This window comes from Lissotriton vulgaris, chromosome 2_2 (assembly GCF_964263255.1).
Source record: "Lissotriton vulgaris chromosome 2_2, aLisVul1.2, whole genome shotgun sequence".
NCBI classification, from domain to species: Eukaryota; Metazoa; Chordata; class Amphibia; order Caudata; family Salamandridae; genus Lissotriton; species Lissotriton vulgaris.
In genome coordinates this window covers 280,188,730-280,215,660 of record NC_141688.1, presented here as the reverse complement: position 1 = coordinate 280,215,660, position 26,931 = coordinate 280,188,730, and the positions used below count along the sequence as shown (strand labels likewise).

Genomic DNA, 26,931 nt, shown 5'->3' with positions numbered 1-26,931 from the left:
GTTCAAAACCCAAATAGACTATGGCATCTCAGTGAGATGCTACTAAGTGACCCATTCGGAAAAGAAGAAATATGTGTTGCAATCGTTAACTACTTTAATGATATAGCCTCCCCGGAGACCTCTCTAGAAACACCCTGGGAAGCCATAAAAGCAACAATCAGAGACAAAATGAACAGTATTATGAACAACAAAAACAAGACAGCCAACAAAAAACTTGAAGAAATGGCATCTAAAGTAAAACAGCTTGAGAGTGTTCTGGTTTCCAAAAACGGCACCCAAATGATCAACAAATTAAAAACCCTAAAATATTAGTACAATAACCTAATAGGCGAGTGAGCTCACCTATAGCTGAACACCAACAAAGCAACAAAACTAGGTGAATTCAACAAAGCCTGGAAATTCCTAACTGTGAGAAGTTGGCCTGGTATATGTAAATGTAAATGTAAATGTACATGTATTTATATAGCGCAAATCGCCCACATCGCAGGCATCTATGCGCTTGCTTAGGGAACCCGTCCTGGTATTCCCCTGTGAGATACCCCGGCAGGGTATCCACAAGGTGAAAGCCAGGCATCCCGCCGCGAGGGGCCGTTGTGGAGATTAAGCAAGCTATTGCCCAGAGTCGCAGAGTGTGAACCCGTGAGTCGAGTAGGCACCGGAGCGAGAATTATCGAGTCCGTGGAATTATATGATGTTCACTATTCTAATGAGCACCTTGCACCAGTCCAAACGACCCTTATGATGATTGGTTGTAAGTCAACCTCATAGACCAGCTATCCTAGGGGTAGCATGGACAAAAGAAGTCTTAGGCTAAACTCAAGAGGGCATGTGAAGCCAGCTGTTTTACCATATGCAATCCTTTAAATACCAAATGAAAGGACACCACACAAGTTATATATAACAAAATATATGTATTTATTTCTAGAATAATCCCCTATACTCTTTATGAGCACAGTAGCACAAGCGTTAAACAAAGAACACAGTATAACATACAATAAGCTGCACAATTATGGATAGGCCAGGTTGCCACTCAAACCATATATTAAGAAAGTGGTATAAGTACCACGTCACGAACAATGAACAGGCCTAGGGCCTAGGAAATCGCTGGGCCTACACTGGACTAACGAAGATTAGGTCATAGGAGGGCCACAGGATGCGGGTGCAGTGTCTATAGGCAACCGCGTTTACCATACAAGTCAATGGTGCGTAAAAATCAGAAAGTTATAGGTTTAGGAGTCTTCCGACTGGACTAGAACTGAGCCACTTAAAACTAGGACACTAGAGGTGTAAACCACTATAGGAGCACCAGAGTTATATTGTTACTTCACCCACAGGAGGCGGGTGCATAGGTGCCAAAGTGTGTCGGGTTTCGTCGTGAAGTTCTATGGAGACAGTAGGAAAAGATGCTGCAGGCGGCCAGGAGAGAAGAGTCCGGTTGGATCCAAGGGCGGATCGAAGATGTAGAGTACCTGAAAGCAGAGGGGACAGAGTGCAGGTCACTAGCCAGTGACCAGCGAGGAACCAGGAAGGAACCAGGCGATGTCGGGTTGCGATCAGGTGATGTTGAGGTGTTTGTCTACGCTGCCACGTGGACCAGGAAGGATCGATGACGTCCAGAAGGTAGTCACGGGCTGTCACACGAAGGCTCTAGCTGTCGGCGGTGTCGGTACTCGATTCAGAGTCACCAAGCCTTGGCAAATGGAACCCCCTTGCAGGAATCGAAGATGTCTTCTGGATTGGACCTAGAAGGTCAGATTGGTAGCTCCTTTTCAGGGGAGCTTGGGCCAGTCTGGAGCAACCAGACCAGCAGTGTGAATTTGAAGGTTCGTCGTCACAGAGACCACTAGCAAACGGGCAAGTGACCGGACAACGCGTCGAGCAGGAAAAAGCAAAAGGGCCCCACGCAGCACTCAGCGAGTGTGGAGAGGTAATCTTGGGTGCAAGAGCCGCTCGGGGCTGGGGCTTCTCAAACCCTAATGCACAGCTTCGAGGGTGCCTCGGGAGCTGCACAGGAAGCACTTCATCGACTTTTCAAGATGGCCGGTCCCACGTCTTACGTCACCTCAACGGGTCTAAGCTTTGCTAGGACTGTAGATCGGGCTGTTGGAAGTCTGGGAGTCCAGGTCTTGTCGGTCTCTGTCGTTCGAGCTCTGGCGGGAGCAACGGCAAAGGAAGTCTTGTTGCGCTGATGGTGCCTGCTTGCACAGGGTGGCCACACCTTGACCACAAGAGAGATTCTTCAGTCTTCTTCGAGTAGTAGGATGTCGAAGGGTCCAGAGTTTCGTTTCAAAGTTTCAGTCAGGATGATCTAATGTGCACTGGCAAAGCTCCTACCTTTATTCCAAATCAAGGGGCTGAATCACCTGCTAGGTCCCTCCTATGGGTGGGACCCAGGAAGCGGGTGGTTACACCCCTTTCCCTTTGTCCAGTTTCACGCCAGAGCTGGGGCTGGAGTGCCCCAGCACCTGTTTGAACTGGGCTTTGCCTGGGACACCTTGTGCCTTCCCTGCCCCAATCCACTATCTCCTGTCTGGGGTGGTGTAGCACCTCCCTGTGACAGGAAACCTATTGTCCAGGCCTCCCCTGCCGGAGTTTCGGTCAGAGGGGGTGGCAGAGTGGGCTAAAGAACGGTGATGGATCAAACCCAGATCTTTTGACTGGGTGTGAGTGTTTGATTGGCACAGATGCTCCGTCCATTACAACCCCCTTTTGTACCGCTTTAGCCGCCATAAGTGTGTGGCAGGGTATGTTCAGACGTGAGTCCCTTGCTCACTTTGCCACTGGATTCAAGTAAGCCGGGCTGAAGACGGCTGGAATGCCAGAAACCGGTCCTCGGAAGCTTGTTTCCAGTCCAGGGAAGGCATGGCTTGGCAGTTCGGGCTGGACTGTTCCCATGAGGCACAGGGTCAGACTGATTTGCATATAGCCATGTCTGAACTGGGGTGGCAGAGTGAGCTAAAGAACGGTGATGGATCAACCCCAGATCTTTTTACTGGGAGTGAGTGTTTGATTGGTTCAGATGCTCCGTCCATCACCACCCCTTTTTGTACCGCCTTGGCCGCCATAAGTGTGGCAGGGTATGCTCAGACGTGAGTCCCTTGCTCACTTTGCCACTGGATTCAAGCAAGCCGGGCTGAAGACGGCTGGATTGGCAGAAACCGGTCCTCGGAAGCTTGTTTCCAGTCCAGGGAAGGCATGGCTTGGCAGTTCGGGCTGGACTGTTCCCATGAGGCACAGGGTCAGACTGATTTGCATATAGCCATGTCTGAACTGGGGTGGCAGAGTGGGCTCAAGAACAGTGATGGATCAAGCCCAGATATTTTGACTGGGTGTGAGTGTTTGATTAGTTCAGATGCTCCGTCCATCACCACCCCCTTTTGTACCGCTTTGGCCGCCATAAGTGTGGCAGGGTATGCTAAGACGTGAATCCCTTGCTCACTTTGCCACTGGATTCAAGCAAGCCGGGCTTAAGACGGCTGGAATGCCAGAAACCGGTCCTCGGAAGCTTGTTTCCGGTCCAGAGAAGGCATTGCTTGGCAGTTCGGGCTGGACTGTTCCCCTGAGGCACAGGGTCAGACTGATTTGCATATAGCCATGTCTGAACTGGGGTGGCAGAGTTGGTTAAAGAACGGTGTTGGATCAAACCCAGATCTTTTGACTGGGTGTGAGTGTTTGATTGGTTCAGATGCTCCGTCCATCACCACCCCCTTTTGTACCGGAGATTCGGTCAGCAGCAGGAGGCCAGACTTGTGTCTGTGGCAGCAGCATCCATTTTGTGATGCTGAGGCTCTGGTTAGATTTTACCGTGTTTAATCAAAGTAACATGTCTTCTCCCTCTAGAAGGGTGGAATGCTACCCCCATTGCCAGAACTGGCGAGGGGGTAGTATTCCAAAGCGTATGACACCTAACATGACATGTTTTGATAAAGCCAAACCAAAGTTAGCAAGTAACTGCGAGGATTATAATGCATTTAAGAGTATATGGTTTGGCAATATCCCAGAACAGCTAAGGGACTTGGTTCCGAAAGCTGTAGACAGGCTCAACTCATGCTAGAGCACCATCTCACATAAAACCAAGCACTCTGCCTCCAGGATTGTTAAGGCCTGCCATAGGAGTGACTTATAGGTGTATATGTGTCCAGATATAGGTTTAGATATAGGTATACTATATTTAAGCAAGGGGTGATTACACCACCTTGCCCCAGCTGAGTGATCAGCCAGTTGTGTCAGTTTGGATAGCCAGCCAGGGGTTGCAGAAGATATGCTGCAGCCCCTGGTAGGCCTTGGATGCACCAATGCCCTGGGTACCTATAGTACACTGTACAGGGGCTGATAAGGTGACCCAATTCCCAATTGTAGATGTACCTAAGGTACATGGAGTCCATTTTGCAGAGAGAGCAGATAGCCTGGGGCTCTGATTAGCAGGACCCCAGGCCAACTAAGTCAGGTATCCACCTTCCTACACTAACACCCTACCTCACGGTCAAAAGCCAGAACTCCTTGATTATTGCAATCAAGAGCAAATTAGGGAAAACAGAAACAGTGAATTACAACATAGCCAGCATATTATCTAGATGGGCGCTATATAACGCACATCGCACATTTCTATATCGCCGGCTATCGCCGGATTTTTTCACTATGTTAGCGCGTAATTATCAATGCGCAACACGTGGGTGAAATTAAATCCGGCGATAGTCGGCGATATGGTACATTAGCGCATGAAAACAAACGTTGTTTTCACACGCTAATGTGTGCCTTGATAATATGGGGGGGTGGATTCAGCGTTATGATCCACACCCCCATGTTATCAATGCCTTAACACCTGGTCAGAGCATGCGTTGGGAGACCTACGATAAATGAGTTTATCGCAGGTCTTGTTCTCCCAACGCCTGCCTTGGTAATAGGGTGTTCCCACCTCCAACCACATTTTACATGTGGTTGGACGTGGGAACACCCACTTTGCATGTCATTAGCGATGTTTCTCGCTGACATGCAAAGTGGGCTAGAGGCAGGCATTAGCTTGCCCTTGTTAATAGGGCGCTGGAAGTATCGCCGCTTTCTTAGCACAATTCGCCGAAAAAGCGGCGATACTTCAGCTTGCTAATATTCCCCTATGTAATCCAGATTTGCAACCAGATATGTCAGATTGCGAACAATACCTCCAAAACAACCATCTCCCGTCACTCAAAGAGGAAGACTAGAACACCCTACACAAACCTTTTCGAAATACAAGAAATCGATACAGTGATCGAAATCACTTAAAATAAAGCACCAAGGCCTGACAGCGTCATAGGTAGCTTCTACAAAATTGTCTAGTCACAAATCACGCTGCACCTAAAATTCCTCTGATTTTTATTCCTCCAATGTGGCAAAACAGGCCTAAACTTCTCATTGGCTATAATAATAGTTATCCACAAAGAAAACTATGACCCACTAAAAAGCATTATAGCCTAGAATCCCTACTTAATGTAGATTGTAAAATCTATGCAGAAATACTAGCTACAAGATCGGAAAAATGACTCCTCTCACTAATAAAGTCCCTCCCAAACTACTTTCATAAAGGGAAGACTTGCCTCTGTTAATATCAGAATCTTTGCACATGTCCTAGAAAAAGCCCCTCTTTCACTTTCCAGAGATGGCTATGGCCCTGGACGACAAAAAGGTTGTTGACAAAGTATCTTGCCCTTTCCTAAGAGCAGTAATCAGTAAATTCAACCTAGGACTATGCTTTGAACGGATGGTATATATGACAACCAATCAGCCAACTCCAGAGTAAACGGTCGGGTTCCCTCTCTGAGAGGTGCAAACTATCCCAAGGCGGAAGACAAGGATAGCCATCTCTCTCCTTTACTCTTTCTCCTAGCCGTTGAGCCCCTCCTAACCTCACTATGACACAAACCACCATAATAGACACCGTATTTGACTCTAAAACCTATAAGGTGGCACCATATGCTGGCAATGTCCTTATCTTCTCTGAAGATGCAGACACAGCCATACCTGAAATCCTAAACCTGATTAATGCCTATGCCTAAGATTTGGGCTACACAATAAATAGAGGTCTTCACCCCTAAACCTGCTCTGCACCCCGACAATTCTCTGTAATTGTAACCTCAAATGGCAAAAGCATCACCTTAAATACTTGGGCTTTCAACTCTGTAAATCGCTGCCTGACTCACAGACACATTGAATACAATCTCCTTAAAAAACATACAGGACCTTTTTGAGACTTGGCCATCCAAAGACAACATGGTGGGCCAGACTAGATTGCACCAAAAGCGCCGAAGGTAAACTTCATTATAAGCATGCTTCCCCTACAACTTTCTACTACCTTGTTCAAACTGCTCATCAAGTCTATGACTCCATTTGTTTCGGCACTGAAAAGGTTTTTGCCTGGAATCTCAACCAAAGGCTTAATATTGGATAAGGAGAAAGGCGGAGTTTGTCTTCAGAGCTTCAACAAACTTCAAATAGCATAATTTATTCATTTATTTGAAACGTTTTATATAGCGCAAACATGACCCATCAGGGTATCAGATCACTTTACATAGAATCAGACAAGATAAGCAGGTAAAGGTATAAATACTAAACGTATAAATAGCTAAGCAAACAAAATGCGAGAAAAGAATATCCTGCAGCATAATAGATATAAAGCAGTAAAAATTGCATAGTTGAATGTTACACCAGTGCTGTAAACAAGAAATACATATTCGTTTGGGTGGCTTAAGGTATATTGTTCTAGGTAACTTTTCAGGAGCAAAGCCTTTGACTTTTTTTTTGAACGAGGCGGAAGAAGGGTTACCTCTGATTTCGGGGGGAAGCGTGTTCCACATTCTAGGAGCAAGACCAGAGAGGGAGCTGTTATAAGTTCTCTTCTTTTTGACTGTTTCTGGTTTCAACACTAGAGTGTTAGTGCTTCTTAGGGCCTAATTGAAACCAGATAGTTCAAGATTATTTGTCAGATAAACTGTAGTGTCATAATAAAGCGCTTTGTGCATCATTCAGGCTATCTTGAACCAAATACTTGCTTCGAGAGAGAGCCACTCGAGTTGAATTAGGGGTAGTGTGATGGGGTCCTGTTTTTTTGATCCAGTGATGAGTCTGGCAGGGGCCAGTCTAGCTTTCGGTAGCCCTGCCAGAGTCACAATTCCGTAACTCAAACTGGAGATAACTAGTGATTGGACTGCTCGTTGCATGTCAACAGGAAGCCAGAGCAGTTTGATTTTCCTTAATGTGTTGAGTTGGTGAGTGGCTCCTCTAGTTGTGTCACTGATGTGGTCTTACAACCTCAGGTGTTTGTGCAGAGGTATGCCTAATGATCGAGTGGACTCAACAACATGTGGAGTGCAGTTGTGAGCTGTTAGTTGTTTGAGCCAATCATGAATGGAGGTAGAATTATTATGGGGGGAAATCAGGAGGAATTCCGTCTTGAGTGTATTTAGCCTTAGGTGATTGTGAGTTAACCAATGCTGAGTTTTCACAAGTGCACAATTAAGAGTTTTGATATCATCCGGTGAAGATATTTTCATGTACATTGAGTATCATTGGCATACATGTGAAGTGTATGTTTGAGCAGTTCAGACTTTTGGTGAGAGGTTCGATGATCAAGTTGCAAAGTGTGGGAGAGAGTGCTGATCCTTGAGGCACTCCAATTGAGAGCGGCATACTATTTGAAAGGGAAGGTTTGACTTTGATTCTTTGCATTCTATTATGTAAGAATGAGGCAAGCCAATTTAAAACTGGACTCAAAATCCCCCTCCTTTTTACAAAGATCAATCATGTTATCATGTTTAACATGTCAAACACCAAGGAAAGATCAAGAAATATAAGTACCCTAGGCTCATTCTGGTCAAGTAGTCCCAGGGCATCATCAAAACTGTGTGTTAGAGCAGTTTTGGTGCTATGTCCCAATCTGAAGCCTGACTGGTGTTGGTCAAGGAGTTGAAACTGTTCGATGTGATTACAGAGTTGTGTGTGCATGCATTTCTCAAGTAGTTTAGCTAAATTTATGATACTAGAAAGTGGCCGGAAGTTGTTAGGATCAGTTAAGTCTGCATTTGGCTTCTTTGGGATGGGGGTGACTTGACCTATCTTGATGCCATCAGGAAGGATGCCCTACACAAGATATTCATGGACAATCTGAGACCTGAGTGAGAGAATGGAAGATCTACGCACTTTGAAGAACTTCGAAGGACAAAAGATCATTGAAATGATTTGAAGGTATTAATGAAGTTTGAGTTTTGAGTGGCTCTGCATCACCTGGTAGTATAAAGGTATTCCACAGCACATTATTTATTGGAGTATAATCCATACAGCCAGAAGGACAGGAACCCGGCAAGGTAGCCATGGAGAGGGAGTGAGCTGGGTCTGGTACTGCATATTTGGTGAGGTGAGTTGAAGTTCTAATTCAACATTTCTTATCTTTTCAATTGTGTGCAGATAACTCCTCACTGCTAGGGATTGAGTCCTTGAGTGCAGAGTGTTGGTTAGTTGAGTGGTTAGCTTGTTGTTTGGTGATTTTGAAAAAACGTTTGCGGTCTGTTTTTGGCATGGTTGAGCTGTGACCTAAAGTGATCGGCTTTGGCACTACGGATATGTTTGTTATAGGCACATCTTGTCATCCTCAACTGCTTGAAGTTTGTTATGGAAGGAGAGTTTCTCCATGATCTCTCTGCCAGCCTTGGTTTACGTCATTCCACGTTAAGGGAGCAATTGAACCAGGGTTTAGAAAGTTTGCTGCGAGTCCTTTTGAGTTGCTCTGGAGCAATTGAGTCATATATGTCTGTCATGGAGTGGATGTAATGTTCAGTAGGTCATGCAGATTTGTCTAGTGAGGAAGCGGAGAAAGTAGGTTATTACTAATATAGGTTAGCTCATTTACGTTGATTCTCCTCAGATCGCGTTACCATTGTTTGGCCTAACGAGGTTGTCGTTGTCTATTCAACACCCTTTCCAAGATGAGAAATAAGAGGGTGAAGCCCTTGTTGTGGGTAGGTCCATTTCAGGACGGGGTGAAGTTTAGGCCAGAGAGAAAAGCTTTGAAGGTGCACAGTAGTGGATCATTAGCATTGTTCCCTATCTTAGTTGAACTCCCCAAGGAAGATATGGTCAGGGTGCTGGTCAGAGTTACAGGATATGGTCTCCATTTTTTTTTCAAGAAAAAGAAGATTATAACCTGGGGGTGATAGATCCTGTGGAGTGTACAATCTATGTTATCATTATTCCACATTTCAATGTTCAGGTGTTCACATGTGGACATCAAAGCAGTGTGCATATGTGTCAGGTTGGGAATTGAATGAAAGATGCATGCTATGCTGCCCCCAACATTTACAGGTCTATCCAATCTGATCATGTCATATTCGGAGGGGACTAACATGTCCAAAATTGGTGAGGAAATGACGTTGAGCCAAGTTTCAGTTAAGATTAGGAGGTCTTATTCTTGCGTAAGTATGAGATCAGCAATATCAGCAGCGTGCCTTACAGCTGACCTGCAATTAACCACATCAATGCTAAGGCAATTTGTCCATGGTGCTGAACTTCTTTGAATCCCATTGTTCATGACGAGCTCAGCTCGTCATGAGCACACGACCAGTGTACTGCATGATGAGCTGAGCTCGTCATGAGCAGCGCAGGGGTTAAGAAGCATCTATGTGGGATTAACTCCCACATACATCAAACTAAAAACTGGTCGCAAATAGGGAGATTTACAGAATCATCCCCTTTGTGACCGGCATTTTTGCATTTGGGATGCATCATCCCAAACTCAAAAATCCCAATTTAGGTAAATGCAAATTTGCAATTACTTAAGTTGCAATTGCATTTAAGGAATCACAAATTGTGATTCCTTAAATCCAATGCATGATGACATTTAAAATATCTATTTTGCTATTAGTGGACGCAAATTACCGTCAAATGAAACTTGGTGGTAATTTACAAAAACTTTGAATAATTTACTAAAGTGCATTTTTCAAAGTTCCTGGGTACACACACACATGCCCTTGGAGTATGTGTGTGTGTAAGATGGGTTACCATTACAATTTCAAGGGTGCAACAGGGTGTCCTTTTGACACCCTTGCACCTTTGAAATTGCATCCGCAATTTGCGAGTACCTAATGGGTACTCGCAAATTACGCATGCAATTCCCATTCATTCCTATGGGCCTGTAGGCCCATAGAAATTAATGGAAAGGCCATAGGAATGAATGGGAAGCCATTCCTTAATTCTAACTCGTAATTAAGGAATGTGTAGGAATTGGTATTTTTTTAGCGATTTCTACATGCATATACTTTTGTAACTCCATAATTGCGATTCCTTAATATTCACAGTTAAGTAATGGCAAAAGCCTTCCTTGATGCTTGTGGGGGTAAGTTACTACTGCTCACTCAAACAAGCTATACATTGGATTCACCCAAACCCTCTGCTCCCCCACCTATCTTGGCAGACATCGAGATAGGTCTGCTCTCGTCATTCACACCCCTAGCTTAATCACTTTAAGCCCATACAAAACTCAAGTTTAATCAGGGAAACAAAACTGGCATAGCAAATGGGATAGCAAATGCACTGTCAAACGTAACACTCTTCCTATGCCTCCATATGGCACAAAATGAAAATTGACAGTAAAATCCTTCACTAGCATACCTGGTCATCGCATAACATTTTATACATTAAAGATGTGATCGATAGAACCAATCTGGTTCCCTTCTCTCTCCTACAAAAATCCTTCAACATCCCTGACACAGAATTTTACACCTCCCTCAAACTCAGAGTTAAGATTAACCATAATCAATCCTTCCTAAACCCACAAAATCCAAGCATTCTAAAGAAACTAGCTTTAGTCGCATCTCAGTACCAGCAAATCCTTCACAAATCCCAATGCGATACAAAAATCTCAAAACAAATTGTCAGTCTCCTTCCTTAAAGAAGGCTATACTCATCTTGCAGAGAAAAACTGGTCCCAAATAAGGAAACATATTACTAAATTCAAAATCCCCCACATCATCTCACAGTGTAAATACTGGCTGCTACATAGATCCTTCTGGACCTCGGACAAACTCTTTAGACAGGGCCTATTAACGCTGAACAAATGTTAGAGCTGCTCAACCATGGTTGGTGACCTCGAACACATGCTATTTCCTTGTCCTCTGCTCCATTCGTACTGGGAAGATATCAACAAAACCATAAACCATAAACCATAAACAACATATTCCACTGTAAAAGAACTATGGACCAAAACCTCACATGCTTAAGCCCCTGGTCCTACCCACTCACTTAACTAGGCAGAACTCCTACTATTTGAGTTACTACTCATGTTAAGAGTCAAAACGATGTCGGCTGGATGGGCGCCCAATAGTGCAGGCATCGGTATATGCCCCCAACACGGACCAACAAGGGTTTTTCACGACACTTTCTGCGGTCCTGTCCCCATGGCACGGTCTCCCCTGGGTATTGGGTGGGGACTATAACTGCATCTTGGACGCCGCAGTGAATCGTTCCTCTCCCAAGTGCGCCTGCACTGGGGACTATGAGGGCATTCACGACCTGGGCGACACAATGGGCTCTGTGCGACGCCTGGCGTTACCGGAACCCAGACACCCGGGTATATTCATTTTACTCAAACATGCATGATCTGCATGTGCGGCTGGACAGATATATGCTCACGACCGACTTGCTCCCACACGTAACTGACACATATTATATGGGTCGCACCCACTTGGACCATAACCCGCACATTCTAGACCTAGCATGGGCACACGCTCGTCCACCCCATTCCGGGACTCCTTGTTCGCGCAGATACTTCATTACTTTGAAGAAAACACGGGCACGGCATCCACTCCCCAGATAGAATGGGATGCGTTCAAAGGAGTGATGAGGCCACTGTTTAGGCACACAGGTTAACATACGGAAACAGCTGGAGAGAGACTTAACTAGGGTTGAGACTGAACTCCTACTGAAGGAACAGGCAACAGCTGGAGACGGAGGGGGCAAAGTGCCAGAGGCCGGGGCTGCACATGAAAGGCTGCTAGAAAGGCTGCGTTGCCTTAACTATGCAGCACACTCGGCACAAACACACAACAGGGGTGACAAATCTGGCAAGTTGTTGACCTGGCTGATTAGCAGGGAAGATCGAGCGCAGCCGGTGACGGCGATAGAAACAAACAGAGGCGGTATACACTACACACAACACGAGATCCATGATGCATTCACTACACATTATGAAACTATATCGTTCCTACTTGCAAGCCCCCGCTCAGGACATCGCTGACTACTTAGTGGCCATACCGTTACCGACACTGAGAGAGGCACAGCGCGCTGAGTTAGCAGCACCCATAGCGTCGGAGGAACTTTGGGTAGTCATAGCCGCGCTCTTCAATGGCAAATCCCCGGGTCCGGACGGCCTGCAGCGGAGTTTTATAAGGCATATTTGGATTTGTTGATCCCGGAACTGATCCGGATGTACGAAACGGCGATGGAGGACTCCGCCTTCCTGCCCACGCTTAACGAAACAACCTTGATCTCCCTCCTAAAACCTGGCAGAGATGAGTAGCAGTTGGGATCGTATCGGCGTCTTGCTCTCCTTAACACTGACTATAAGATCTTAGCGTCCACCCTGGCGCAGAGGCTGGCCCCCATCACACCCGCCTTAGTGCATTCTGATCAAAACGGGTTTGTACCTACACGCAGCACCTCCTACTACATCCGCCGACTATTTAGGGTGCAGGAATATGCAGCGACACAATGGCCGAGGTCGGGATGTTTAGTGCTTGATCTAGAGAAAGCGTTCGACTCCGTAGAATGGCCCTATATCAAGGCAGCGATGCAAAAGTTTAAACTAGGTAAGGCATTCGCGGACATGGTCAGCTTACTCTATCAGGCGCCGATAGTTTGGGTTCGCACTGGTGGCCTGTTGTCCGCGACTATAAGAGTTCAGAGAGGCACACAACAGGGCTGCCCTCTGTTGCCGCTGCTTTTCTCCCTGGCAATGGAGCCATTGGCGGAGTTGCTGAGGGAGAAGTGTGGGGCATCCCATTGGCAGATGGGACCCATGCTGTCTCGCTATATGCGGATGACCTACTCCTATATATAAAGGACCTCACACAAGTACCACAGGGGCTCGCAGACACACTGCGCGACTTTGCAACCCTTTCCGGGCTTAAAGTTAATTGGGGAAAGTCAGGGGTGTATTCCTTCAACCCGGACATGCAGCAATGTGAGGTGCGACTTGGCAGAGAACGCCTGGCCTGGCACACCACTACCTTCCGCTACCTGGGGATACACATCTACCGAACCCGGAGGATATACTAGAGGGTAACCTGGTCAGAGCTGTCTCTTCCCTGCAAGCACAAATGGCCTTCTGGAAGACACTCCCCTTAAACGTCCCTAGTCGGGTGACTCTGACGAAAATGATCGTATTGCCGCGACTCTTATTCTACTATTCTAATATAACGGTATATGTCCCGAACCGCATTTTCCGGGAACTGGAAACCATGGTCAGGGCGCTAATTTGGAATACAGGACGCCGCAGAGTGGCGCTGCGAAAGCTCTACACCCCAATGAAGGCAGGACGACTGGCGGTCCCTAATCAAGAGCTCTATTACCTAGCGGCCCAACTGCAATGGGTGGTCGGTTGGCTGGCCGGGAAACATCTGGCGGACACGACCTCGGACACCCTAACCCTGACGCACACTCAGATTCTCACATTGTTTCATCCCTTGGCCAAGGCACCTCGACCGACGCAGATACATTTAGCCGTAGCATATAGATACTATAAACGTTGCTTGTGGCTCACACGGGCAGTGATACCCTATGCCCCTGCCCTCCCACTGCTTGGCACCCCCAAGGATGGAGGAGTGGTGGCAGCGTCTTCACTAGAGCGCTGAGTACAAGCCGGGATAGAAACAATGGCTGACCTCTATGCAGATGGCGCCCTGCTTCCGTTTGATAGGTTGACGGAGAATGCGGACATACTGGCGGGAAAGTTCCTGTTACATGCGTGCATGGTGTGCACATACACGAAAACTTGGGGGGACATATCTGAGGAGCCACAGACGCACTAATTGATGCACTATTTACACATCATGGGACAGGGTTCCCATGTGGTACACTGGTTGGCACAGGCGCTGTTATCGCATACGACCTGCACCCTCCAACCGTTGAGAGATAAATGGGCGATGGATAGAGGCAGGGACTGGTCAGACAAAGAATGGGAGAGAATTCTGGAGGGGCCCAGCAACATCCCACGCAATTCTCGCTTTAATATCATCCAATTCTACATTACTCACAGAGCATACCTGTCACCAGACAAAATAAACTGATACTTTGCTTTGGACTCATCTGCATGCCCGTGCTGCTCAATGGTAGATGCGGATTTTCTGCACATGCTCTGGGCTTGTCCCAGGCTGTGCACCTATTGAACAGCAGTGACGACATTGTTAACGAAAGGGGCCGGAGAGGAACTGCCATACACGTGGGAGGCCTGTCTGCTGGGGTTGTTTAAGAGAAGGCTGTGCACCTATTGGACAGCAGTGACGACATTGTTAACGAAAGGGGCCGGAGAGGAACTGCCATACAGGTGGGAGGCTTGTCTGCTGGGGTTATTTAAGAGAACGAAGCACACCAAAGTTCAATCCAGGTTTTGGGATCTGGGGCTTGTCACCGCCAAGCGGCTTATTACCAAGCACTGGAAAAATGAAGATCCGCCGCAACTGATACGCCTCTTTTAATAAAAGGGCGATGGTGGAGGAAGTGACCCTACGCAGGGAGGAAACAGGGGGCTAGAGAGCCTTACCAATTGCACAGCTCTGGAAAGACGTCCTGAAGGTTTTCTACCAGGCGTATACTGACCTGGGAGTCTCCCAAACGCCGCCCTCATCAAACGACCCTACTGTATCAGCGACACACTGAGGGTAGTCACTCAGAGGACATGACAAGACACCAGGATGAACCGGCATGCCACGCGCGCGACACAAACAGCAGCTGTTTTTACTGATCCTTAGCTTTGATCCACCCCCCCCCCCGCCCACATGCACACCTCCATGCACCGATACCGCGCCATGCTCCTGCTTCGGGCGGAACCGTCTTCCTCCATTACCATGCTGCCACATGCCTGGACACGATGGCACGCCTTCACCGACGCACACGGACATGATACCTGACTGGACGCCTCACTGGACTGACCTCTGCGTTAGGTCCTCCCCCTTTCTTATTGTTTTTTTTTTCTTTTTTGTTTGGTATTGTGTATTTTTATCCTGAGTTTCCTCTTTTATTATTGTCTTTTCACATTTAGCCCCTGACCTGGTTTCTTCCCCCAGTTACCCCAGTTGCATGTTCTGTGAAAAACTGATATTGGGACAAGTTAGTTGCTCTACTAGCCGATGGTTAAGAAATAGACACATGGCAGTTTCACTAGAGACTAGCAACACACACACTTATGGCTGAGGGACACTCCACATGAAGGGTCCTCTAGACCAATCTAGGGACAAGATGCGACGCACTGTGTGATTGGCGCAAGATACTTACCAGCACACACAACCGAATCCCGCTACATTCGCGACGGAGTCAGGTACAGACCTGCCTCTCCAATGCTCAGTTCGACACACATGCACATCCCATGGTGCGACACAACTATGAGATAGGTATAATGCATCAATCATGATGGAGATTTTTCCCTCACTGTTATCGACACATCACTCTGTTGAGATGGACAACAATCTCTACACTTGCAGCAGCTTGAGGAAAAATTGTACGGCTTCTATGATCCTTTTCCTTTTTAGCATTGACAGCCAAGATACGGGATAAATGTGCTGTAAAGTATTGATGCTGTACATGCCTATTGCACTGCCTTGCATGTGAAACCTTTCCATTATCCTCCTCAACTGATTGCCATGTATTGTACTTCTTCGTTGCACTCTCAATAAAAAGATTCAAACAAAAAAAAAGAGTCAAAACAATGTGATTGGAAAATACTTCAAATCTATTTCTCACCGCACTTGGTGGGCCTGGGTATGCTTCCTCAGACATTCAGACAATATTTGAAACAAAAATTTCAACCACAATAAATCTAGATTGCTTTGGTTATCCTAAGAAGCTTACACAAAAACTACAACACCTGTTCCTGAGCAGAATTTCACCCAGAAACCCTCCTCCCACAATTAGGCTATTGGGATATCCCACCCGTACTCCCCTCCAACCCTCCTCACGTCTTCATTTTTGACTATTTCTCTTTCTGACACTTTTCTTTCCACTCTCCTTTCCCGCACAAAAGAAGTATAGCATCACCACCTAAATATTCAAGCATTACACAACTGCTATTACTGATCACTTTTGCTGATCTGAACTATGCAATACATTTTGCTGATTTGATCTGTAATGCCTCCACAGTGCTGTTTATGAACTCTACAAATGGTTTTTATTGGCTTCTCACATAAAATGCAAAATACCACTGTACTCTCTTTACTTCTTGTCTATCTTCTTTTAGTGTATGAAAATGTTAAAAAGAAATTAAAAAAACAACAATAATAGAGTCTTCTCTGGACATATTCAAGGTAAACAGACAAAAAATCGATTTCAAAATATCGAATTACCAAAATATCGAAGTCAAAATATAGAATGGACAATATATCGAATGGACAGAATATAGTGCTGAAAAATATCGAATTTAAGGTAAGTAATATAATATCAATTTAGTAATTTTTACCCCTACGCTATCCGTTTTCCCTACTGTTGCACTCTCTGGAGTGGGAATAATAATTTTTACCCGTAAGCTATCCAACGCTTTCTCTACTCTTGCACTCACTGGAGTGGGAATAGTAATTTTTACCCCTACTCTATCCAACGTTTTCCCTACTGTTGCACTCACTGCAGTGATAATAAATTAATTATTCAATAATGTTAAAGTTATTTAAGTATTTTTAAGTATGTTTTAGTTAATTATATTTATTATTTCATTAATTTTAAATTACTTTTAAGACATTTAAAAAAAATCGATATTTTGACTAACTATATTTTTTAAAACAATATTTTTGATTCGATATTTTTGTACCTACCTGTTTGTAGATAGGAATTTGATATTTTTGCATTCTAAATTTTGGCATCGATATTTTGGTAATTCTATATTTTTGTATTCGATATTTTGATTCCATATTCAAATATAATCTGTGTGAAAAGAAATGTGTATGTATTGATCTGCCATCAGTGTTCATTTTTCTTATTCTTTACAATGACCCTTCTTCCTTGTATTGTGTTTTAGATGCAGTGCTGATTGCCACTCCCTTCTATGGCGGGATCAAGAAGAGCATCTTTCTCTATTGTAACGTCAAGATGGTTTATGTTCATTTAGATAGCAAGGTATGACCTGTGCCCCATCTATTGCAGTCAGAACAGCACCACCAGCGAAGAGGTAACAATAGTCTTTTCAGCTTTTAAACACAGGCCAAGGAGACTGCAAAATCACCTACAGCAGGTTTAAATTCCGGCTGCAAATGCCAGACATTTTTCCATACATTAGTTTATTGAAGTGGCTCTTTGAAAAGTCTATATTTACAAAGTCCTCATTGGATTGGCATAACAAAGGCTGTGAAGATGTGAGTAGGTATCAACCCAAAATGTTTTCTCTAGGCATCGTCATGCTTGACTCACCTTCCGCTCAGAATGCCAAGACTCATTCATTCATTCATTTGATAACTTTATTTCGGTCATTGACCATAAAAGTGCAGATAAAATACATACACAGATGCACAATCAATAAAAGAAGCAATAAATAACAGACCTGTATTAAAAATGGATTAAACTAGATAGTTATCAAGAATTAAGTGTTAAAATTCATAATAAAACATGTTGGGACACAGAAATTTATCCAAAACTTTTCCTTCTACGCCACATGCCAATTAGAAAGCGAGAGACAGCAAAGACAATGAATGGGAGGGTGAGTATAAAACGTTAAAACCCTGCAAGCCTGTCTACAATATCTGAACCCTAGGTTCCTACACGGCAGAATCAGACAACATTTTCTTATAACCTCATAAGCAGCACAAAAAAGCATTACATGGCTGACAACTTCACATTTATAGTTGCATGCCGGGCAAGCAATCATTTTTGGATTGGCCCATTTGCAGGTAAATGCTCTAAGTGGTAGAGTGCCATGCCTTAGCTGAATATAGAGCTGACTAGCAAGGCGAGGATAAATTACATTTAAAAATTCCTCCGCTCGCAGTTCAGTTTTCACCAGGAGGAACTCTGCTCAAAGCCTTCCTAGGGAACCTGAGCTTTGTAGGGCTAATGAATACTGCTGCCTCAACTGACTTTTGAGTTCTAGTTTGGATGTCCCCGGGCAACATACATCCGGGGTCTCCCAGAGCTGAGGCAAGCCAATCTGAAAACTCAGAGACTTAATATGACACAGCCACGGGATGTTCTTGCCTTTTAGCAAAGCCCAAACCTCTAGGAATTCCTCCCTATATGGAGCTAGTTCAGGCACTGTCCAAAGCCTCTACCAATAGAGCAAGGGCCGTGCTGATACTATTTATTTTATGGATTCCAACCCAAGGCCAAGTTGTAGAGGAGTGAGTGATGTACTAGTTGGCAAGTCCAAAATGCTCCTCATAAAACCCTGCTCAACCTTCAGGAGATTAGATATATTTCTGTGACCCCAGAGTTCTGCACCGTACGTTGAGGCCGTTCTAGCTTGTCGTCAGTATATTCCGGGGCTGCCGGCTTGAAATCTGAGGTTCTGTGGATTTTGTTAATGCCCCCCATTACTTGGGATAGCCTAAGAGCTTATTTGGAAATTTGGGAGCCCCAGTCAAAATCTTCCGTCAGGGTAATGCCCAGGTAGACAAAGGTCTTAACTCTCTTAAGGGCAGAACCATTAAGAATGGGGTTCAGGCGCGTCTGCTTTGGGGGGTTGAAAATCATGAACTAGGTCTTGTCCAAGTTAATCTCCAAACCCCGTAAAGCACAAAATGCTGAAAAGCCATCCAGGGTGCGCTGGATGCCCGATGATGTTTTGGATAACATCAAAGTGTCATCCGCAAACATCAGAGTGGGCACCCTCCTGGCAGCCAACCTAGAGGCGTCATATTCACTTACATCAAGTAGGTGGTCAACAAGGCCATTGATGTGAAGACAGAATAGCGTTGGCGCTAAAACGCACCCTTGGCGTACACCCTTCAAAACTGGAAAACGAGCCGAGAGATCCCCGTTCCTCCCGCACCTGACTTGGGCATAGTTACTAGTGTGAAGCCTAATTAAGATGTTCTATAGATAGGATGCGAGACCTAGTTCTGTTAGGACTTTCCACATTTTTTCCCTTGGAATCAAATCGAAGGTGGCCCGCAGGTCCCGAAGATGAGATAGAGGCTGCCACCCTCCATTCTCACCGTCTTCCTGAATAAGACCTGCAGCCGAAATATTTGATCCAGAGTGGAAATACCCATCCTGAACCCGGCCTGGAGTGTGGTTAGTATTTTATTTTCTTCCATCCACCCCTGAATCCTATATAAAATGACCCTGCCCATGATCTTCTGTGTGGTGTCGATAAGGCTTTTCGGCCTATAGTTTGATGGTATTAATGGGCAGCCTTTCTTAAAAATGGGAACGATCTCAGCACCGAGCCAGGTATCTGGCGGATTAATTCCCCTAAGGATTACATTAAATAAAACAACCAGGTACGGTGCCCATATTTTGGGTTGAGATCAGAATAAATCCCGGGGATTTTATCTAGGCCAGGGGCCTTGTTTGGTATAAGACTAGATATTGCAGTCTCAACCTCCTTCAGGGTGATTTCCCCTGGTAATAGCCTTTTTTATATTCGAGGCGGGATTTCTTAATATTAGTTCTGCCTTTGGTTTTTATCGCAGATAGCAAATCTTTTTTAGATTTCCTACAAGCGACATCATACCAAGGATGTGTTCTGACCTGGGGAGCTTTATCCCTTCCCATGGGACTAAACACGTCCACCAGCCTGGCAGCCAGCCGTTTCTAGATTTCCACAGCTCTGACCTGTGAGTCTAAATTCATATTTTCAATGGCTACCTCTCCCATATCTACTAGCAACGGAGTTGCTATCTAGTAGATTTTGGCAAGTTTAGTGGGGGAGTCCTGGAAGGAGGGCCATTTTACCCTTCGCCTATTATTTGAAATTAAAATTGGCAACAATGGGTCATTGGGCAAAGGAGCAGTGTTTGTTAGTCCAAGTGTTAAGACAAGGGCAATATGGTCGCTGTCTTGCCTTGGGTAGACCCTAAATTCCAACAATTTATCCCAATGCCTAACTTCCATCATAATGTAGTCAATAATGGAGGTTTGCCCCGATCTATTAAACGTGGCTGATCCCGGTTTGTCAGACTCCACTCTACCCTTACACGCCCGCAGAGACGTTGAAAGGGAGAAGGATTTGATTTGCAGGACCAATGGGGTCCATGCTCTAACAGTCAGGATTAGCGGATCAGGAACATGCCAGAACCGGTCCTCATCATCCTGTTCTCTTGCATAAGAATTCACGAGGTGCTCAAATTGGCAGTTTAAATTGCCACCTACTATTTGGCCGATCTGGGGGTCGAGAGACTGTACAACCTGCTTTAGTGTTTCAATAGTATCTGATTCCTGGCTACTCCTGAGTGGTCTTGAATAGATATTTAATATGGCCACTTGGGGCCTATCTTGGGGTGTTAGAAGCACACATTGGACATCAAGGGATGTGAAGATATCTTTTATCTGAGCTGAGAAAATTTTATAGAGTTCGACAGGAATACTGTCGAGCCCAGGGGCTTTACCATCCGGGAGGCTAGCCAAAGCAGCCGCGATTTCTTCCCAGTCTGGGGGGTTTTCCAAATCGTCATGCGTGTCACTGTTCAGTTTGGCTGCCGGTATCCCCTCTAGATAATCTCTGATCTTAATTCCTATATCTTCGGGTGAACCTCTGACTTCTTCTAGGTAAAGCTTCTCGTAAAATTTCCTAAAAGATTCCTCTATTTTTTTAGGGTCGGTGGCTATCCCTTCAGTGTCTGTGTTAATTGAGGTGATGGTATTTGCAGTTAGCTGTTGTCTGTTGGAAATGGCAAGCTAATGGCCAATACGTTTGCTCCACTCATAGCCCTTAGGGTTTCATTCGCTCTGAAACTGTTCCGATTCCGAAGTGGTGTCAGAAGTGGTGTCAGACTTTTGTAACTCTTGGCGCGATCTTTTAGTCTGCATCTACTTTTCCTGGGTTATGCACCCTCAATCTCGGCCTGAACGCATAACTGGAGGACTGTCTTGGGCTGTCATGGGCTTTCTTGGGCTGTCCTAGGCAGTTGTGAGCGGCACTGGTATGTCTGGCTGTCCTGTGCAGCACTAGTATGTCACTAATATGGACTCAATTAACAGTCCCAAATAACAATTTCCCCTCCTTGTTCTTGTAACTTGTGGTCTCTCTATGCTTAATTTAATGGCCCATACAGTCCAATCAGCCCAATCCTTCCCCCCTCCTCTGTACCTCTTGCTCTCTCTGGTGGCTGAAGTCTGATATCCAAGGATGCCTGATGGACACGGCCAGAAAGCTCGCTGTGCACACTCACTGGGGACACTTTTCACTAATGCTGCTTAGGCTTGCAGCTCTTCAGGTACTCTGCAAGAACACTGCTCAACTCTCCAGCAACAGCACGGTCGGTGAGGAACAAAGGCAGTGGGAACACTGTGGGGGGCCAAGACCCGGCCGCGCTCATGTGCGCCTGCAACTGGACGACACCTTCGTTGGGGCTCCCACCGTGAAAACTCCATTAAAACAAAAACTAGCAGCAAGCAGTGTTTCGGCATCAGCATCCTCCTTCTCCTTGGACGGGCACCCTGCCTATTGTTGACGTGAAAACAAGACTCACACTCAACCTTCCATGCCAAAACCAATTGCGGCAAATTCATACACCTCACAGACACATACAAACAAAGCCATGCACAACACTAGACCAGAATAACTAAACAGCTGCATACACTTTCATCAACCCCCTTGACACCTATGTTCTGCCTCACTCTCACTCACACACACTTTCCACATATGTAAGAGAAGATCAGGAGGTCGCTTTTTCTCCCTTATCATACCTAAAACATAGAACGACCCCCCTCAACACATAAGAGCCTCCTCCTCACTTCTAGTTTTCCGCAAGAATCTGAAGACCCCGCTCTTCAACTAAGTCAAGGAGACCACACACTTACCACAGGGGAGTAGAGCACTCTACAAATCAACATAACATAACATAACAAATGTGTAGGTTCTCATTTGAATATTGATGTGTGAAGAATGGTAGTTATTGTAGAAAAGAGTCACTGAGCCTTAAGACACTTGCTTGTTGGAATTTGGCATTTGATCAATATTATTTAATTTTCTTAATAATGAATCAGGGGTTTGTAGAGCGCGCTACTCACCCCTGAGGATCTCAAGGCACTGGTGGTGGGGGGAAGGGGAGTGCAGCTCCGGATCAGTTGAAGAGCCAGGTCTTGAGATCCTTCCTGAACGTGTGTAGGGTCGGGGAGCGTCTGATGTTCTTAGGGAGCTCGTTCCAGGCCTTGGCTGCAATATAGGAGTAAGCTCTCCCGCCTGCTCTGTTTCTGCGGATGCGGGGGACCTCTGTCAGGGCGAGGTCGGTGGAGCAGAGGTTCCTCTTGGGTGCGTGGAAGGAGACTCTCTTGTTGAGGTATTTGGATCCAATGTTGAGGGGTTTGTAGGTGTGGGTGAGGAGTTTGAAGGTGACCCACTTCTCAACAGGGAGCCATCCAGATTGGGGGCATCTAGGATGGAGTACTCCATAATGAAGGTGGACAGCTGGGTGTTTACGCGTCTCTCAGTGACTTTGGCTGCGAAGGGGAGGAGAGAGACGGGCTGGTAGCTCTTCAGGCTGGGTTGGCCCTAGGTTTCTTAAGGAGGGGTTTGACCTGTACACTCCATCCTAGTTCGGGTGCGATGGCGGTGGGGGCCCGGTGGAACATGAGCAGGCGTCCGTAGGTGCTCCTGAGTGAGTTTTCAACATGGTAGAGGTGATGTGTTTGACGGTGGCGGGATTCCAGGTCATGATGGTTGGTTAGTCGGTGGCGGTGCCTAGGGGGGTGGTGTCTGGCGTCTGCTCGCTGAGGTTGTCGTAGAGGGCCTTGATCTTGAGATGGATGTAGGAGCTGAGCTTGTCACAGAGTTCCGGTGAAGGTGTGATGTCCGTGACCTTGCTAGGGGGTTTGGGGAACTGCTTTATGACGTTGAACAGTTCCTTGGCATTGGTTGCGTTGGTCTGGACTGTGTCCCTTATGAAGGTCTGTGTCTCATATGCACTGGTGGTATTCCTTCAGGGCACTCCTGTGGTTAAACCGTGCTTCTGAGGTTTTCTGGTTTCACCAGGTTTTCTCTAGGCATCTGTAGGCGCATCTGGTTTCTTGTAGTTCTGTGGTGAGCCAGGCGGACTACAGAGGGTGTTGTTTGGCGGGGTGGCAGGAGATCCAGCAGTGGAATTCCTTGGCTGCGAAGTGAGACTAATTAGCACCAGTCTATTTACTTCTCTTAGAGGTCAGTGCTGGTAGCCTCTGTTTAGTACACAGTGGACACATAGTCATGTGAATATTACACAGTTTCCTACACAGCACTCATCGTGTATGAAGCAGACTGATAGTACTTGCAGAAAAGAGTCACTGAGCCTTAAGATGCTAGCTTTTTGGAATTTTAAATTTTATTAATATTATGTCCTTTTAGTAATAAATAGACTAATTAGCACCAAAGTCCATTTGCTTGTCTTAGAGATCAGTGTTGGTAGCTTCAGTTTAGTTCACAGAGGACACATATCCATGTGCATATAACCCAGTTACCTAGATGTGAGAGGCTAGCCTGGTTTATTATGTTCACTAATGTAAGTGGGCACCCTGCACCAGTCTAGAAGACTGGTATCAGGAGCACTGAGAGCCTAACGAGGGCTCTTCGAGTGCTTGGATTCCAACATATTTGATACCAAATATGATAGGATTTGTTGCAGCCGTTTTCAAGATGGTCATCGCGTAATTACGCGGTACCATTCTATATAGTATATGGCTGCTTCACTTACAACCAGGGAGATTCGACTTCGTAGGCTATAGGGGTTTCCTGCTAATGCACGGGCACCCTCAAGCTTAGAACCAAGCACCCTGCCTTCAGTATTGCAAAGTCCTGCTATAGAGGTAACTTGTACGTTTTAATGCAGTGACCCAAGATATTGGAAACCTATATCTTTTGTAAGTGGTGCTAGCACCAGCTTACAGAGGCTGCAATTGCAGGCCTGTAGTTACAGTTTGCATAGTCTCCCTTTGGTAAGATAATACATGATTTAGCCCATTAGAGACCTCTGTGGTACCTATGCCCAGAGTACATGGGTACCATATACTAGGAACTTATAAGGGTGCCCCGGTATCCAATCTGGGGTGTACCTAATTACTTATCATAATAATTTAAGGGAGAAAGCAGAGAGACTGGGGTCCTGGTTAGCAGGATCCCAGTCAGACTAGTCAAAAACAGCTTAGCACCAGGCAAAAAGTGGGGGTAACCATAAAAGCAGATCTTACTTTACTACACTAGACATCACTCGTCGTGAATGAAGCAGACTGATAGTGGTTGGTCAGAATGCATGTTTTATTGAATTACTCAGAACCTTAATTTTCTTGTTGCTTGGTAAATACGAGGAAGGGGCGAGGGCATTATGTGGATGCTTTTTAAAGTTCTCATTGCTTTATTTACATGGATAAACTAAAAACGTTCAACTAAAGCAGGGCCAGTATTTGAGGACCTTTAATATTGGAGAATTATAAAAAAAAGCTTCATCTGGAGGACATACTTTGCCCCTCACTTTACATAGAATGCAGCAGTTATGCATGTTTGTCTGACATACTGATGCATTGGAGCCATTTTGGCAGTAAGTAACCTTTTCACATCTTTCTATTCACACTTTAACCTTATCAACCTATTCTAACAATGTCAGTCTTTGCACCAGAACTGCAATCTTTGCTGAGCCATCACTTGTTACAACAAAGTGTTATATTTATGCAGAGTGCTTCTGTTTTTACACAGATAGGCGACACCACCACTCGCCCATTTCAGTTGACTGTCCACAAGTTGGAAACAGCTTTACTGAAAGCAAAATCTGAGGTGAGTGAGCTTTCCATGTTAGTCTTAAAAGAATTGAGCAGGATGTACCAGGCCTTAATGGTATTGTACACTGCTAAAAAGATTCCCCTACATCTTGGTACTATTTTCAATTCTAACACCCAGATCTGACATGTAGGTGGGGCGATGCCCCCTTCTTTTGTGCTTTTTCCCCTTTTTATGTAAACTAGTGCGGACTGAACCTCTCATTGTGGTCATCAGTTCCACCTTGTAGACCTTTAACCACAATGTCCTACTTGTTGTTGGCTGCCTCTTTGCTTCTTTCGCTCAGGCAGTCTAAGCCTGAAGGCTCAAGGTTCAACCCATGTGTACAGTCTGACAAATGGTTTGTAATATGTGCCCAGTAGATGCCCGTGCTGTTGGGTGTTTGTGAGACCTCCTGGACAAGTTCTCTAAAAGAAAGCATAGGAGACCCCGTATCACAGGATACGTTTATTATAATTCATTAAGAAATATCAGAAGGTAGGTACAGGACCACCAAACCTGGGCCTAGTATCAAGCATGTCCTCAGACACAGTGTCGAAACCTTAAGGGATGTATTCTGAAAGGGTTTATAACGATTTGCGGTATTAAAGCCTGGGTGGGCCTGTCATCTTTCTCTGGTGTATGATGACTTATTCTACCAGATCAGATTGCCAAACTCCACATATGATACTTCTTGTTATGTTATGTTATTCGAAATTTATCAAGCGCACGGTCACCCAGGGGTTTCATGGCGCTAAAGGTGAGAAGGATGGAGATTGACGGAGATTGACGAAGAGCTGGAGACCTATCTAATACTAACACTAATATATCTAATAATACTTCGATGACATAATTTCACTGTTGGTGTACTGATACCTTGGCAGGCACTCCTAGGCTTTCTAACTCGCATACATGGACTGAAGAGTATCCTACCCTGCCTTTATCACTTCATCAGCAGATTCTGGCATGTTTTCCCTTCTCCCATGCCTAGGCACCAGGCCAGGATTTCCTCTTGCTCGTACATGTCCAGCAGCATTACTTCCACAAAGTATTCCTCTGAGTACTCTGGCCACTGAGATCATTCGGGAAGCAAACCTAGCCCATTGCAGTAGAATGGGGTCAGTCACAGCAGTTGCTTTGCCTATTTGTCATGCTTCCTGATGTTGCATACTTCTTGTGATGCTTTGAGAAAATATTTAAGTGCAACATGATAGCTCTGACAGTATATGACTCAGTCAGTCAGTAACAACTTTATTCTACCTAAATAAATTTGACCATAAAAGTGCAATAAAAGATACATAAAATACTATTAAAATCTGAGATTTGACAATACATTTTAAGATCACAACATATATATAATCATTAGACCCTAATATCCTTTATTTATAGCATCCATACATTGCTTTTACATAATTACTTTAACACAGAGGAAAAGTGAAAAGGATGAAGTGCAAAAACCTCAACTAAGGGTCCACTGTGCCATCCTGCCTAACTATTTCCTGATAGTCCTCTGTTATATTTCATAATAGCAGCCTTTGAAGATTTCTTTAGATCCATGATGTATAATATATTTCACAACAATAATTAAAAAAACGTATTATTAAAATGTTGTGTATCAGTTAATCATTTGAAAAATATTTTAAAAAAGTAATATCATCTATCTAATATTCTTTCTGGCATAAGAACAGCTCAACATTCCACAAAAAAGCTCAACAGTAGGCAGTGATTGCAAGAGAAGATATGCGGGCTGACAATATGTGACTGTATGGACCTTAGAAAAGGTAGGATGTAACGTTTTCTCCATTGGTTATAACATTTACAAAAAAAAGTAC

The 26,931-nt window shown here is 45.1% G+C and overlaps 1 protein-coding gene across 1 annotated transcript in view; it reads left to right on the top strand.

Annotated features, from left to right (window-relative positions):
- Positions 1-26,931, top strand: part of LOC147729309 (1-aminocyclopropane-1-carboxylate synthase-like protein 1) — a 302,308-nt gene that overhangs the window by 105,556 nt on the left and 169,821 nt on the right. The window contains exons 6-7 of the mRNA XM_086959912.1: positions 17,243-17,340; positions 25,040-25,117. Of these exons, the coding sequence (XP_086816038.1) occupies positions 17,243-17,340; positions 25,040-25,117 (176 nt within the window). The remainder of the gene's footprint in view (positions 1-17,242; positions 17,341-25,039; positions 25,118-26,931) is intronic.